The sequence below is a fragment of the Branchiostoma belcheri genome, unplaced genomic scaffold, assembly GCF_001625305.1.
Source record: "Branchiostoma belcheri isolate BF01 breed outbred unplaced genomic scaffold, Haploidv18h27 scaffold353, whole genome shotgun sequence".
NCBI lineage: Eukaryota > Metazoa > Chordata > Leptocardii > Amphioxiformes > Branchiostomatidae > Branchiostoma > Branchiostoma belcheri.
Window position 1 is genome coordinate 459 of NW_017803969.1, and position 17295 is coordinate 17753.

General features: G+C 39.0%; 1 protein-coding gene across 1 annotated transcript in view; it reads left to right on the plus strand.

The window, feature by feature from the left end:
• The first annotated feature begins 14251 nt into the window (after positions 1-14251).
• The window catches only part of LOC109475911, a 28598-nt gene continuing 25554 nt past the window's right edge, over positions 14252-17295 (plus strand). Inside the window, exon 1 of the mRNA XM_019776730.1 lies at positions 14252-14309. Within this exon, the coding sequence (XP_019632289.1) occupies positions 14252-14309 (58 nt within the window). The remainder of the gene's footprint in view (positions 14310-17295) is intronic.

Genomic DNA, 17295 nt, shown 5'->3' on the forward strand with positions numbered 1-17295 from the left:
GGTGCGGACACGGACATGCCTGCACCCTGACCTGGAGGCGGTGTGACGGGAGGACGGACTGTTCGGACGGGAGTGACGAGGACGGTTGTGGTAAGCTGGCATCACAAAGTCCTTATAGTTCTCTCCTGCACAGACAGTTGCTCGTACAATAAACTTACTTGTAGATTAACCCTACCTAGACCGGGGGGGGGGGGGGGCTAAAAGTGCCCGCGGCAACTTTGATGTCACCTAGCGTCTGAACGGCTAGCCGTAGAACGGCCAAACTTGGTGACTTTTCCTAGAATATTGTTGGCAACAATTCTCTATCATTGGAATACGAAAATGATTTTTTGTGTTGCCATGGCAACGGGTTTCTGACAGGCATTTTTTGCTAAATTTAGTACTTCTTGTTTCAACAATAAAATTTTATGGGTTTTATGTCAAGTTACTCATGGTTTCTAATATTAATAACATCCCATATAATTTTATGTAAATTTTATCATTAAATATGCATAATTTATGCTAATTTGATGACGTCATTGGCCAAAATCCAAGATGGCGGACCATATCATCAGAACAGGTATATACAGGTTATTTTCATTAAAATTTCATCAATACTTCCATTTCTTTTTCCTAAAAAAGGTTTAAATGAAGGTCTTTAGTATGTTTACAATGTATTTTAGGCTTTATCATGAAAAAAAACTATTTTTGAAAATTCAAGATTGATGATCCAAGATGGCGGATATCTTAAATATGCATTACGTCATTTTATGACGTCACCGGTGTTGCTATGGGCAACATAAGACTTAGTACACCATAATATTCTGTCATAAACACTTTTGGTACAGTTATGTTGAATACCATTTAGTTTTCAGGGAAAAACCTATTTAGACGATTTTGGCCAATAAAATCACATTAATAACGTCATAATGACGTCATATTACGTCATAACGACATAAGAATTGTAGATATGATTAATTTTCACTAGTACACCATTCTCTGAAAATTTGGTGGTCATACGACATACCGTTCGCGAGTTCTTAGGGGGGGGTCAAAAGCCCCCCCCCCGGTCCCCCCATGTCAAAAAAAGCCCGGTCTAGGTAGGGTTAATCAAACTTGTGAATATCGGGCTGCCTGGACTTGGAAGACAAATTGCACCGTATCTACAGGCGCCCAATGCGATTTCAGAATAGTAAAACTGGATTTTTTAAAAGTCAAAGTCGTTTTTTTTATTTTTTTTTATTAGTATTTCAAAATGCAAAACATTTACAAACAAGACATGAACAAAGCAAAAAAGTAATAACGTAATGGTAACAGAGAAATAATCCACGAATCCAAAAATACAATTGAGATAAAACAAGGATAACAGCAGGAAAAAATCCTCGACAGAATAGTACTTGATCTACTATAATACAGATAACAGAACAATATGTATATACAGTAAGATGAAAATTGAAATAATGACAACCAAAGTCAAAATATATGTATATGTAAATCAACTAAATAGGCAACAACAGTGGAGACAAAAGGAGAAGTAAATAATGGCAACAAACTCCATAATTTGAAGCATAAATAACAAAATGTCAACAACAGATGGATAATACATGGCAGGTAATATGGACAAGTTGAGAAGAAGCAGAACAATGGAAGATAACAATGTACTAATAAACAAAGTTTAATGGGAAAGCCTCCCATTTACGAAAATGAATATCTAATTTGTTTCTTCTCTCTGCTATCATATATTCTGTCTTGTAATATCTCTTTACATACGAAATGTAGTGATTTAGAACTAGTTTTTTGTCTCTCTGTATGAAAATATAATGTTTAGCCACTAGAATTAATAAATTCACGATTACATTACAATTTTCAGATATGTCACCTAAAATAACTGTCTGAAAGTCCAGATATAATGTTTTATTTACTGCTGTTTTAAACCATATTCTACATCAGTCCAAAATGTAACAACTCTCGGGCAGTCCCAGAATAAGTGCCTAGTGGTCTCTACTTCCTCACAGTGTACACAATTGGGGCTATTTAGAATTTTCCAGATGTGTAGCATTTTCTTTGTGGCTAACAATTTATGCAAGATTTTGTATTGAAAAATTCTTAGTTTTGGGCATATAGTCACGGCATAAATTAAATTAAAAACCCATTTCCACGGGACAATTATATTAAATTCATCCTCCCAGTGTCTTTGTATGTTCAGTGGGTTTCTAGCACTATTTTCTGATTGCAAAAAATATGTATAGATAATTTTGTTTATTCTAGTTGCCTTTAGCCATAAATAATTCGCTATATGAGGTAAGATAGGGCCTATTACTGGTGTCTTGTCTAAAAGCTTTTTTTCCAGTTTCGCGGTATTGCAGATAATATCTGATTGTACTCTAGCTTATCAATCGGAGATCGATAGGTGGCGCTTTCTGCAGTGGCTGTCTTTACGAGTTTGTCTGTGAGAGTTCTTGCTAAAAGCTTTTTTTTAATTTCCTGCGGGCTCATCGGAACTGAATCTGTAATCAGGTTATTAGATGAACTGTTCCTTTACACTTTGACGACGAAACTTGGATGGTTGGAGCCTTATCTTACGAACACTGGATCTTTCAAGTTGTCAACATCGGCAAGAGTGGGAGGGTGTCGACTGGGAACAAAGGAATCTCCGACCGTTTAGCTTCCGGGCGGCGAAACTGTGTCTTGCAATCATCGAGTGGAGATCTGAATGTACAGGGCAAGTCCAAAGACCCTTTGTATATCTCTGATGTTTATTTACTGAGCATCTGGCTAATATTGACTACACGTAGCTTATTGGCGTTGTTTACCTGTGATTACACCTATCGTGTTTGGGGTTACTAGAGGTCGCCCGGCAAGTACCTGCGTTAAGCTGTAGAAACGATGGCTTCTAATCTAGTGGACCCAGCTATCAACGATCCATATCTTGACAGATTTCAAGACATCAACCTTTGGGTTAAATTCTTTGTAAAACCTGGAAAGAGTCCAAACCTCCTGCAACCTTCTGATGTCCTCGGGGTACAAGTTGTATACCCTATGGTCATCATCAACCGTCGACCATTCAAGCTAAAATGTATGTCCTGCAGAACCCCCGGATCACCCTTGCTGGGAGAATCCTCACGCTGCTAGACTTTGCAAGCACTCCCCTGTCTGGTCCACCCACTCGCACAAGAGTGTCTATACATGGAGTGTTCCACTCGGTTCCTGATAGCGTAGTAGCTGCTTGGGTTGACACCTTTGCAGTCCGAGCAACGTCAATAGAAAGACACAAATTTAAGACAGACAGCGAGATTTTCAAACATCTTCGATCTGGGCACAGATTCTGCTACATTAGTGAAGTGACAGGTGAGTTACCTCCCAGGTACACCACCTTGACCATCCCACACCCCCACGACCCCCTCAGGTCCCTTGACATAGACCTGGAGGTGTACTGTGGACCCGATCAAATAGTTAACTGTCGCCGATGCAAGTCTTTGGACCACATGTCGAATGTCTGTCCGAAAATTGTTTGTTACGCGTGTGGCAAACAGGGTCATGCCAAGGCTAACTGCCGGGGGCATAAGAGAGCTGAACGGAATCCTCCATCTGATGAAGAGGAATCAGCTGATTTTAGCCCTCAAACGCGCACCTCATGTGAAATCATCAATCAATGCTTATGTCAGGCCGCCTATTTCAACGTCTAATCGGTACGACTCCTTGATTGACCTTGAATCTGAACCTGAGACTGGCAGTCATGGAGAGGTGCCCCAACATCCACTGACTCATTCCCGACTTAACGCTTTCACTCCACCTCAACCGGCCTGCAGATCTAACTTAAAGGCTAGTTCAAACGGAGGCTCCAGTAGGGGCAACACCAAGCGCAATACCAGGAAAGGGACAGACCAACTGTCCCCGGCGGTCACATCCGATACCCGCGAACGCTACAACCTGAGAAACAGAAAGCGGTCATTACCTTCACCTGAGCTGCGCACTTACTCCGTACCCAAGAAACAGGTTGCTGACCCAGCTCAGACATCTAATGGAGCCACGCCAACATCTAGCGCTGTAAGTCTGCCTACTTCCTGTGAAGGGCACACCCAGTCACGTTCCCGCGAAATCGGCACCACTCCAGCTGAGTCTATGGATCAACTGCTGAGTCTGCACCCTGTCACCACGTTTGACCCCTTGGATCTCAACTTCTTCCGCCACAATTCCGAACGTCAATGCCAGGATGACAGTGGGAATAAGCAAGAGCCTGACCCCCCTCAAGGGTTACCAGCATGTTCGGCTGCTGACATTGCTCTGACGCCGACCTAGCAACCACGGACTAGGTCGGCATGTTTCAGTTTTCTTTATATGAACGCCCGTAGCGTCAAGTCTGTCACCAGAAAACTTAACAAGATAGTACTTTTCCTTAATCTGGTTGAATCCATTGAGCCGGATATTCTAGCCGTTACTGAGACCTGGCTCAACTCAAGTGTTTCATACCATGAACTCTTACCACAAGGTTACACTTGTTTCCGCAAAGACAGGGACGTTACTTTGCCGGGTAAGACTGGCGGTGGAGTCCTTCTTGCGCTCAAGGCAGACATCTCTGCTAAACGGAGGGAAGACATTGAGCCCCCGGATGAAGTGCTGGTCTGTGAAATGAAACCTGTTAACTACTCAAAAATTGCTCTCATCGTATACTACAGACCACCGAGTGGTGACTTGTCTTCCTTCAATGCTAACCTAGAGACGGTCCTGACTAATGTTGCCAAGGAATACGATCAAATCGTGCTAATTGGTGACCTTAACGTTCCTAAGATCAACTGGTCGAACTTGAGTTGTAGCTCAGCACAGGAACGTACTTTAAGCAGCATAGTAAATGACTTTTCTCTTACGCAAATTAATAATGTGATTTCAAACATACATGGACACCAGCTGGACGTGGTGTTGACGAATATTCCTGACAGATGTTCTGAAGTTGAACAAGTTACATCTGACTTTCCAACAGATCACGCAATTTTACACTTTGACTTGTTTACACGAAATAGGCCAAGTTTTGCTCGTACCAAACGTTATGTTTATAACTATGCGAAAGGGGATTTCGACGCGCTGAGGTCAAGCTTAGTTAATTTGTTTTCATGTAATGAGATTAATGAAGCGCTAGATATAGATGACATTTGGGAAAGGTGGGGACGTGAGTTGATGAATGCTGTTTATTTGCTTATACCTCAGATTTGTGTGAAGAATACTTTTTCATCACCTTGGATTGATGGTGATGTCATACATGCTCGTAACAAAAAAATGACAACATGGCGACTTGCCAAAAGGACCAATAAGCCATCTCATTGGGCCAAGTTTAGGAAACAAAGAAATGATCTCCAAAAACTGCTAAAAACTAAGTACAAGACTTTCTTGGGTAGCCTTGGAACCAAAGTCCACAGGAACCCGAAAAAGTTTTGGTCCTTCTTTAAATCCAAAACTGGCTCTAGCCGTCTTCCTAGCGTTTTGGAATTTGGTACTGTTGAGGCCAAAACACCCAAGGAAAAGGCGGACATGTTTAACAAGTATTTCCACTCAGTGTTTACTCTACCGACTTTTGAACATCAACTTCCTGATATACCTGTATTTCAACATCCAAATCTGGGGTACTTTGTATTTACGAATGAAGAGATATTAGATGTACTTAATAATCTTGACTGTGCTAAGGCATATGGTCCCGACGGAATATCCCCTGTTATCCTGCGTCAGTGTGCACAGGACATAGCACCTCAGCTAACAACACTGTTTAACAAAAGTCTACGTCTAGGCTGGGTGCAGGCACAGTGGAAAGACGCTAATGTATGTCCAGTCTTCAAAAAAGGCCGCAAGGAATCTGTTGAAAACTACCGTCCTATCTCTCTGTTAAGTATAATTAGTAAAGTAATGGAAAGATGTTTATTTAACCGCATCTTCCCTTATCTTAAGGACCAAATTCATCCTCTTCAACATGGTTTCATTAAGGGCAGGTCGACAGCAACATTGCTACTTCAAATTTCTCACAAAATCGGTTCCATTCTGGATAACGGCGGCCAAGTTGATGTTGTTTTTCTCGATTTCTCTAAGGCTTTTGACTGTGTCTCCCACCGCCTTCTGGTCCACAAGTTGAAAATGTATGGTGTGCACTCAAACTTGCTGCTTGGTTCGATAGTTATTTGTCTGGTCGCAGACAACGAGTCATTGTAGAGAACGAACATTCTGAATGGCTACCAGTTCTCTCAGGAGTCCCCCAAGGTTCAATACTTGGGCCACTCCTATTTCTGTTATTCATTAACGACCTACCATCTGTTGTCAGTAGCACAGTGGCATTATACGCAGATGACTCGAAATGTTTTAAAAATATCTCAACTGTTATTGACTGTATTTTTCTTCAAAAAGACATCGAGAACATGTACAATTGGGGCAAAATATGGATGATGAAGTTCAACGCTGACAAATGCAAAATACTAACCATAGGCAGGGAAAAAATCAAATTCGCTTTCAATATAAAATGGATGACACGTTTTTAGAGGTTGTCTCCGAATTTAATGACCTTGGAGTCTCTGCAACTGGCCAACTAACATGGAAATTTCATATACAAAACATTATCTCTAAAGCCAACTCTACACTAGGTTTTATAAAACGGTCATTGGGTTTCCATGCTCCTGTGTCTGTTAAAAAAAGCTCTTTACATGTCCCTTGTTCGAAGTTAGTTAGAGTATTGTTCCACGGTATGGTCTCCGCATACACATGAACTAATAGAAAGACTGGAAAGTATACAGAGACGTGGAACCAAATGCATTCTCAATAATTACTCCACTGACTACACATATAAAGACAGGATGTCTACTTGCTCACTTTTACCTTTGTCACACAGACGCGAAATACTAGATTTGGTTTTGATTTTCAAATGCGTCTCACGATATAGATATTGAAAACTTCCTAATCTCTCCACATCCCTACTTGAGAGCACATAACCTGGCCAAATTGACACCAAGAAAATGCCATACAACGACTTTTAAGCACTCCTTTTTCTTAAGAATTGTTTACATATGGAATGCCCTCCCAGCAGAAATCAGACCCCTCAGGCTAACTCCAAATTCATCAGACAAACGTTTTAAACAAGCCGTATTCAAACACTACCGACATTTACTGTCCACACATTTCGACGTTTTCAATATTAGTACCTGGTCTAGCTGTTAACGAACTTACTCATCCATTATATTTCTCCATTCTTCAGCCACTATCAACATTCAATCATTATTATTATTGTTATTCTTGTATTCTGTATATTCATGTTTTTATTATTTGTTATTTGTTTGGAGGAGTCACCCCTGTTAAAGGATTCTATCCTGTTGCTGACTCCTCTCAGTTTCTTCTCTGAGAATCTTAATAAATAAATAAATAAATAAATAAATAAATAATCAAATGCTGTACCGAATTTAGCAAGAAGGCCATTGTAAGATAAAAACCGCCCATTAGTATCCAAAAGGTCATTAATGTAGAAGATTCCATGTTTAAGAGGTTTTTCCCATATAATAGGCGTATTTTCAATTACAATACTTGAGTTGCACCATAAGAGTTGTGATTGTATCTCTTGCAAGGTTTCGGGAGGTTTGAATTGGAAAGAAAGCCAAGCTTTAGCTTTAAGAACATCTTTAAAAAAGGGTTTAGGAGAGACAAGTAGCCTTTTAAAAACATTACTCATGTGATCAGTGGATATCTTTTTACAAAATGTGTCACTCAGAGAACAAGAAGGTGACATGAAAGTTACGATGTCCTTCCCCAAAGACAGTTGTAAAAACGGGTACAAATGTCTACTAAATATCCCGGATGATGTATCTAAGAAAGATTTACGACTTGAGTCATCTTGGGAGAACATTCTTGGAACCCAAGAAGCGTTACGAGTAAGGTCAAATGTAGGTAAATGTATTAGTCCTAAACCACCTTTGTCATACGTATTATAAAGGATTTTACATTTAATTTTTTCAGGTTTACCATTCCATATGAATTTAAAAATTATTTGCTCATATGTTTGGAAAAAGGTTTTTCCGGGGGATGGTAGTGACAAAAATAAGTGGGTAAATTGCGAGACCACAAGGGTATTAATGAGGGTGATCTTACCATAAAGTGTCCTGGGTATCATTTTCCAAGGCTGGAGAGTTCTATCGATTTTAGTTAACCTATCTTGATAATTGTCTGTAAGTTTATTTATGTCTCCGGTGATCCCAACTCCGAGCATTTTTACCGGTCCGTCTGTCCATATGATATGGAGATTGCATGGCAAGGTAAAGTTAGTATTCCTTAATGTTCCTATTCTTAGTATTTTGCATTTTTTGTAGTTTGGTACCAATCCAGAGATTTTTGAAAAATTATTTAAGTCATTTGTTAGGGCAAAGAGAGATGGTAATGTCGGCTGCAATGGAAAATTTGAGTCGTCTGCAGATTGGGATACCTTAATTTCAACTCCATGCATCGTTAATCCCTCTATTGTGTTGTTTGATCTAACTTTTGTGGCCAGGAGTTCTACACATAATATAAAGAGATATGGCGAGAGCGGGCAGCCTTGACGAACTCCACGCAATAGCGAAAAGGGGGCTGAAATATACCCATTATTTATCACTCTACTTGTAATGTCTTTATAGAGAACAGAAACCAAACTAATAAATGATTTTCCGAAACCATAAAAATCTAAAGTCTTCAACATGAAATCCCATCGAAGCTTGTCAAACGCCTTTTCAAAGTCCGCTATAAAAATCATACCTGGTAATCTTTCATTTTCGTAGTATTGAATAATTTCAAGAATTTGGCAGATGTTTTCACCAATAAATCTATTTTGTAAGAATCCACTTTGATCTTTATTTATTAGACTCGCAATTACCTTTCTCATCCTAAGAGAATGCTTTAGATAGAATGCGTACATCGCAACATAACAACGATAGGGGTCGCCAGTTGTTAAGTAGTGTCGGATCCTTATATTGACTGTCTGCATCTTGTTTTAATAGAAGAGTGATTAGTCCTTTCCTCTGTGATTCTGACAAGTTACCATTTTTATATGCGTAATTAAAAAACTGAAGCATGGGATGCTTTAAATTAGAAGAAAAAAATCTTATATACTTCAATCGGGATCCCATCCAGACCTGGGCTTTTGCCATCTTTAAAACTACTAATCGCTTCCCACAGCTCCTTTTCTGTAATTAGTCCTTCACAGGAATTTTTCTGTTCAGCATTTAGAAGAACATAATTATCTTTTGAAAAGAAGGGATCACAATTTGTATCATCAAGATCTTCTGGAGGGTTTTTAAAGGAGTAAAGGGAATGATAAAAGGTTCTAATTTCTTCGATAACACGCGAGGGCTCCTGAATATTTTCCCCGTCAGATGTATTTAAATTCATAACATTTTTCTTACAACAATTTCGTCGCCCAAGATCAAGAAATTGTTTGGTACACCTGTCGGGAAATTCCATCCAATCAGCTCTTTGTTTATATACCAGCTGGTCCGTTTTCTGTTCATATAATTCTTCTAATTCACTCTGCAGTACGCTAAGTTCGTCAAGAACAGATTGTGACGGCACATCAGTCTCATCTATTTTCACGGTTAGGTGGTCGATCTGTTTTTGAAGATCATTTTCTTTTGAGATAAAAGCTTTTCGTCTCGCAGAGGCAAATTTGATGCAATGTCCTCTAAAACAACACTCGAAGGCGTCCCAAACCGTTAACGGGTCAGTCGTGCCTACATTAAATCGAAATAACTCCTCTATAAATTTTTCAGTTTTCTTCCGAAAGTTTTTATCCTTTAATAGTGTTTGATTCAACTTCCAGTAATTTTTTCCACGCGTACGCCTTATGTTATGAATATCAAGTGAAATAAATTTATGGTCGGATTTGAGTCTGTCTAAAATTTTTACATTTGAAATATCCACCAAAAGTGAAAAAGATATTAAGAAATAATCCAGACGACTCGCTTGCCGTCTTCTTCGCCAAGTAAATCTGACTGTGTGAGGGTGTTTATGTCTCCAAATATCTACTAAGTCTAAAGCAAACATCAGTTCGTTTATTTTTCGTTGTGCATCTGGGTGGTATATTACAGGGTTTTGTCCGGCTCTGTCCAAAGTCGCATTCTGTACCGTGTTGAAGTCTCCAACGATAATGAAATTACTGTGATTTAATTTCAGGTTAACTATCAATTTTTCTATCTTATCAAAAAGTTAGGGTTGTCTGTGTTTGGTGCCTATAGATTACAAATACAATAATGCAGATCATTTACGACCATCATCATCTTTCATAGAATAATTGATGGTAAAGTTGAGATTTTCTTTAAATAACATCAAAACTCCGCGTTGATTTGTTGCCCATGATTGAAGACGATTTTCCCGCCCCATTCCTGTTTCCAAGCCATTTCATCTTTAAGTACTGAATGGGTTTCTTGTAGACATATTATATCGTAAGATTTTTCTTTAAGCCAAGTGAACACTTCTCTTCTTTTACGAGAGTTTGCTAGACCATTTGCATTATAAGAACCAATCTTGGTGTTCATGTCACAGAAAGGGGGCGAGATTTTTGCCTTTGTTTTGATTCATTAAGTGTGGCAAGAACAAAAATGAAAATAATGTCAAGTACTAAGCATGAACTTGGATCCGTGGAAACAAAAAAAAATTACATGACATAATGAAACAATATAAATAAACAAATAGACAAAGTTCAGCGAATAAACGTACATTTAAGGGATTCAACTATATTCAAGTCCGAGCAAGATCTAGAACAGAAACCATCAATTAAGTATTAGTGTGGTCTGTTGGCTTCTGGGCCGGTGTAGAGTACCCCGTCGATAAACAACTGATCTACGTTAAGAACGGCAAACTTTGGTGGTTGTGCGGCGCGCGCTGACCTTAAGACAGGCATAAGTTTCTTCCTTACCTCTCGTATCTGTCTTGGGAAATCCTCGGAGATTCCGAAGCTCGTTCCCTTCAGATTCCTAGCTGCTTGTCTGACCACTTCACGATCCTTAAACCATACAAATTTCGCGATGATCGGCCGAGGTTTTGCCTGTTCACCAATACGGGTTTTCCCCAATCGATGTACTCGCTGAAACTTGATTTTTTTTTACGGCATCCTCAGGAATTTTGGCGTTATGGATGAGAACCTGGGTGAGTAGCTTTTCGGATTGCTTAGGTTTTTCCAAGGGGTCCTCCGGTACGTTGTAAAATATCAAGTTCTCTCTTCTCGACTAAGCTTCCATTTGTACTTGCTTGTGCTGGGTCTCTGATTTTGTCTTTTTCATATTTGTTCTGTCTTTCTTCATATATTTTCACTTTCCCCGAAAGTTGTTTCACTACTTTTTTTAGAACAGACACTTCTTCTTCCAAGAACTGAGAAGTCTTTGCAATGTTAACAATGTTGACAGTATCTCTGCTCACCTGTTGTTTGATGCTAGCCAGGTCTTCTAGCTGTGCGTTTATTTTACTGAGGATGGTCTTCATGTCGGGCTCTGAAGTGTCCAGTTCTTCGTCAGTCTGTGAGCCTGTTGAGCTAAACTTGCGCTTTTTGGCATCTTTGTTTCCAGGTGACGTTTTTGTGTGCCTCGGCATGATGTAAACAACGTAGAAGAAAAATCATTATTAATGGTTTTACTGGAGAATATGATTACAACATATTCATATTGGAAAAGACAAATGGGAACACAATCCGATCTGAAACTTACCGGCGAGGGCCCCGTATTAGGGGGCCCGCTTCTTCTTTTCGCAAGCTACGCCTGAACACTGATGTTGCAAGGAGTTGATGGGAGGGGGGCTGCACTTGGGACCGGTCTCGCCAGCAGGAAGAGTCTGTTACAAGCAGATCACCCGACAAATAACTGGAAGTTGTAGCCGGAATGACTCGTCTCTCTTTCTTGTCTCTGAACGGAAGGCGACGTCTGCAAGTTTGTTGAGTTTTCTCATGCGTAGTCGATCAGAGTAGTCTGCACATCTGGTATCGGGCCCTCCCCATCGATCGACGTTGTCAACTTTCGAAGTAATTTTTTGGCAACAAAAAGTCATTTTTTTTGGACAAAAAGGGTCTCAGACGAGGGAGTGGTCCCTTGGCCACAGAGTCCTCGATTGACCACTAATGGCTATTAGAAGTACTTAAAAAGCTTGTTTGCAGCACGGAACCTAGGAGAGACTCCTAAAACATGACCGTCCCAAAAGGCGCCCCCTTGCGAAAAAGTCGTTTCTTATAACAGTTAGTAAGTTAAATCGAATCTACTTCTGATATAATGTTAAATGTCATGGCAAAAAAAAATCTGTTGCTTGTTTCGAATTTATTTATTTCTTAGTGATACAACGGAGATATAAACTTCCTTGCTGGTACCAAAATATAAGGATTCCTTACGTGACATGTTTTGGGACTATGTCAAATGCTCTAAAAAATAAATTAATACCAAAAGTGTGTTGAGAAATTGCAGTAACTATAGAATATAACACTGTGTATTCCGTATCGCCCGACGGCCGAAGGCCGTACAACTTGTTATCACACGGGCCGGAACACCCGTATCGAACGTCATCGTTTTTCCTTCTTGATATCCAGAATTTTTAAAAAGTTTTTATTTTCCGCGCTGGACTGGGTATTTTTTTTCAATTTTTCAGCAGTATGTAGAAGGCCGTTGTCAGTCTTGGCTGTATATCTCTTCATACAGTTTAATAAATCAACTCAAACTCAAACTACAGTTCCCCGGCCCGATCTCATACCTTCGCCAAATAATGTTCATCTTCATGACTGACAAATATAGAGTTCTCCCCTTATTTAACAAATAGGATCATTATTTTCATGAATTATATCAGTTTATCATATTTTCATACAGCCAAAAGACAGTCATATATAAACAAACAATGCAATTTTAGCATTTCCTCATAAATTATGCCAATGAGGTCCTGATTTGAATATATTATGTTTAATGATGTTCATCTCCACTGAACTTTCAAATACCACAAGTATGAAATTCCAGGCATTTATCATTACAGAATCATAACATTTTGTCATTAATTATGCAAATTAAGTCTTCATTGACATAATTAATATCTTGCTGTGTTTTTCTTGTTCTCAATTACCAATATTACAAGCTTCAATAGTCCTATCATGGAATACAGCTGATTTATAGAATTTCCCCATAAATTATGCAAATCACATCCATATTTGCATAATTTTCATATAATTATATCAAGCATCACGTTAGCTACCTACATACCAAAAATCATGACGATCCGTCAACCGGATTTTGAGTTATCCTCTTTTGAATATTTTAAAACAGATAGCCCTGCAGTTCCAGAGCAAGCCGCTAGTTGGCTCAAACTCACGTCACGTCTTCCTCAACACAAGAGCTGCCTACCATTCAAATTTCGTCACCCTAGCAAGTCTAGATCCTAAGATATCAAAACCGAAAGTTCAGCTGCAGTACCATAACAAGCCGCTAGGGGGTCCAAAATCTAATCATGTTGAGGTCTAATTAAGACCTACCTACCTACCAAGTATAAAGACAATCCATCAAAGCCTTCTTGAGTTATCGTGTTTACACACACACACACACACACACACACACACAACACACACACACACACACAACACACACACACACACACACACACACACACACACACACACACACACGAACGCCCCTGAAAACATAATGTTCTTGGCGAAGATAATTAAGGTCGTTCTCAACTCTTTTGTAACTCTTTGTTTGGCTTAATGGTGCATGGACACGGCCAGTAACAAACACTTGGGTAGATATATTTATATTTACTTTATTCAAAACCATCACCCCTAACAACGAAATTTCAGAAATGTGACAGAGAATTCCCATACAAAAGGTATGGGTGTTGTTGCATTGAAAACAGCCCCTGAGTTTTGATATACATGATGTAAAAAAAATATTGACTTTCTACCTGCAGATCAATTGTGTAAATGGCTTGAATACATGTTTATGTTTCTAAGATTAGTTAAAAGGCCCCGTTGAAAAGTTAACTCCATTTATATCATATGGGTTATTCAACATGCTTTTTGTACACAATATTACATACTGCGGAAAGAATGGCATAGACCGCCATTCGCCATGTACCTTCATTTAGATAGCTATAGTTGGGCGTCATTGCATTTCATCAAACATATTGCTTGTTTCCTGTGGTTTTATAAGGGCGTTTTCGTAGCTTAGCGTCACATCATTTGAGGATTGGGATACTGGCATTAGGTCGCACGGACGCTTCTGAAATTCCTGTGGAGTTGGATAAGTACAGGCCCGTCCGGACCCAGATGAGGGGCCTGCTTGTAGCCGTCTCTCTGATCATCATCTGCAAGGATGTTGTCAGTGGTAGGAAACCTTTAATTTACTCCATGTTTGTTGATGAAGCTTGATAGGACTAGTTTCTTTAAAGGTTATTCGAAGGTTTCTTTGTATAAAAACACCATAGGCTGAGTTGCGTGTTGCGTACCTTACCTTAGACCTTAATTCCTCCTACAACTAGTTGCACCGGTCGACTTGCAGACTTAACAGTATTCCTCCATAAGTTCCTGTTTTGTGCCGCAACAATCATAGATTCTGTGTTGCCAAATTCCAGTTTCTTCCTATCATTCTGAATTGTTTTGCGTAGGGTAGTTTTGGGTCTCCTTCTTGGTCTTTTCCCATTTGGTATCCAATCCATGGCTATCCTGGTCGTTCTATTATTTGGTATTCTCCATACATGTCCTGCAAACCTCAGTCTTCTCTCAGTTACCATCTCGCTGATAAGGGGGACTTAAGCTCTCAGCATGATCTCCTCATTACTAACATGGTCCCTCCAAGAGATGCCCAAGGTCGTTCTGAGACATTTGTGCTAAAATGTGTCCAAAGCTTGAGTTTTGTTCGTAGTACTTTTCCAGGTCTCACATTCATAGATGGCAATTCGTACCACAATGGATTGGAGGAGTTTTTGTACACAAGATGATTTTTAACAGTATATACACACGCTACTTGCGATGTTTAAGGATGTAGAGTTCTCGCCTTGCATTCGGTTGGTTGTAACTTCGATCCCCGGCCGAGTCATACCAAAGACTTTAAAAAGTGTGCATACTGCCTATTCTGCTTAGCACTCAGTATTTGGGAAAGAGCGGACTAGCCCCCTGCTGTAGTGATTGCGCTGCTGTGTGGCCAGGGGCTATTGAAAATGTATAATTCTTAAAAACAGGCCAGCTAGGTATTAGATAAAGGTTAACAGTTCTGTAACGAAGTTGATGAAGAAGGAATTGGCTATGCGTAAGTTTTGCTGCCACAGAGACTGGTTATACAGAGACATTACATGATACATAAAAGATCGTCCTAAACGTGCAGTTCTGCACACACGCAGTGTAAGCTGATCAGAGTTACTTAGAGTTCTACGAGTCAGTTGTATCTGTGAAAGAGGTTAAAGTACCAGACCAATGAGCTGCATATCCTATTACTTAGATTATATAAAGAGAATCATTAATACAGATGCGGTTTCCTATCCTAAAAGTAATCTTACATGGTCACTATGTGTATAAACCATGTAAAATATTGAGACCGATGTAGATTTATTTTTCAGTTTAATTTTTCCTGCACTTTTAATAAGGATTTCGTTTCTACCGAGTGGAAGGCTTTTCTAAATTCAAGTTATATTAGTAAGCCAGAGATGTTTTCTGTTTCTGTCTCAGTCTTGAGTAATTTATTGAGTAATTCATATAATTTTGAGTAATGTATCGTCAACCGTAAGTCAACCTAAACCGGGCGTTTTCCCTGTTTTTTGTCATGGCGCATTATGAAAATATCATCATTGGTTTAGATTATTTTGCTTTTCGTAGGTAAGTAGCTTACAATTGCTTACAGTTTTGTCTCGTCCATGTTACCAAGCAAGTTACATATTTATATATAGCGGTAAACTCGCAACCAAATGCACCAGGAAAAATAGTAATAATACATTAAATAAAAGAAAAATAAAAAAAAATCTTTTACCGTCACAATTTTCCTAAGCGCTAGGCCAAAAATAAACACACAGAAATGTTGTGTAAGAACAACGTCAGCCTGAAATGGTGGAAAACGCTGGAACACGATAGCTATAGTAGAAAGTTGAAGTCCCATTGAAGCTAAGAATTCCGCGAAGAAGTCATGTATATTGCCGGTAGAATATCCACAAGTGAAATACACCCTTACGTTAGCCTAATAAAGTTGGCAAAACTGATCGACCACAAAGGATAGTAACAGGGGGTGCCCTAATTCCGACCTACCCCTAATTCCGCATTGTCCATGTAAGCGTGCGTGTGAACTTGTTGTGTCTGAGACGATTTCTATATTCTATTAATGCATTTTAAGGAAGCTTTCGGAAACAAGTGTCAGACACACGATCTGGACACAATCAGAACTAGAACCAAAAAAATTTAGAAACATTAGCATACCATATCTGTCATGACATGGTAACTGCTTGACTATGAACGCAACCTATTGTAAATAATTTCCTGTTTTTAACTATCTTTAATTGATTTCAATATTTGTGCCAGCCGTTCTTAATGCGGTAAGCCTCTTAAAAATAATAAACTGGGGATATGTATATGAATCTTGGTCATTTGAATATACATGAAGGTCCAGTTTCCCCCTGTGAGCCTCTGTTGTATGAAGAATTATGAACAGCCACAATATACACAACTGATAAATCAAACAGGATAAAATCACAATTAGTTAAAAACAGAATTAACTCTATGAGATTATTAATAAAAAAACTGAATCACTATAGTAGAATAATATGAATATAATATGAATATATTGATACTATCAATAAAATAACTTAAAATCATAAATGATAATTACTAAAAGAAAATAAAAAGAAAATTTTTCTCCCTTGAAGCAACATTGATAAAAACGATCAAGTTATTGATTCAAATCAATGATCCTAGAAAAGAAATAACTAAACAATTAGCTAAAACAATAACAAAGTCATATGACGGATGTTGTAGATTCACCAACATTGAAGAGAAGTCAGGTTACATAGACAAGGGCTACAGAAGTGGTGCGTGGTGAGCATTAAAGTGTTGTTGTCTTTACTTGAATGCTTTTTACACCGATTGTCCTAAATGTCTTGCAGATTTAACTGAGGGGCCCTCCATTAATGCTTCAATTTTTTTCGATATCTAGATGTTAAATTTTTATTGACCTACATTGATGGCAACAAAGGGAACCCAGAGGAATCAGTTTCCTACCTGTACGCGTAAAACCCTTTGCCGGAGACAGTATACTTTTGGAAAAGAACCCACAGTCAAAGGCAACGACGATACAAAAGTTCCAATACTCGATAGAAAGCAAGTCGCCGTAC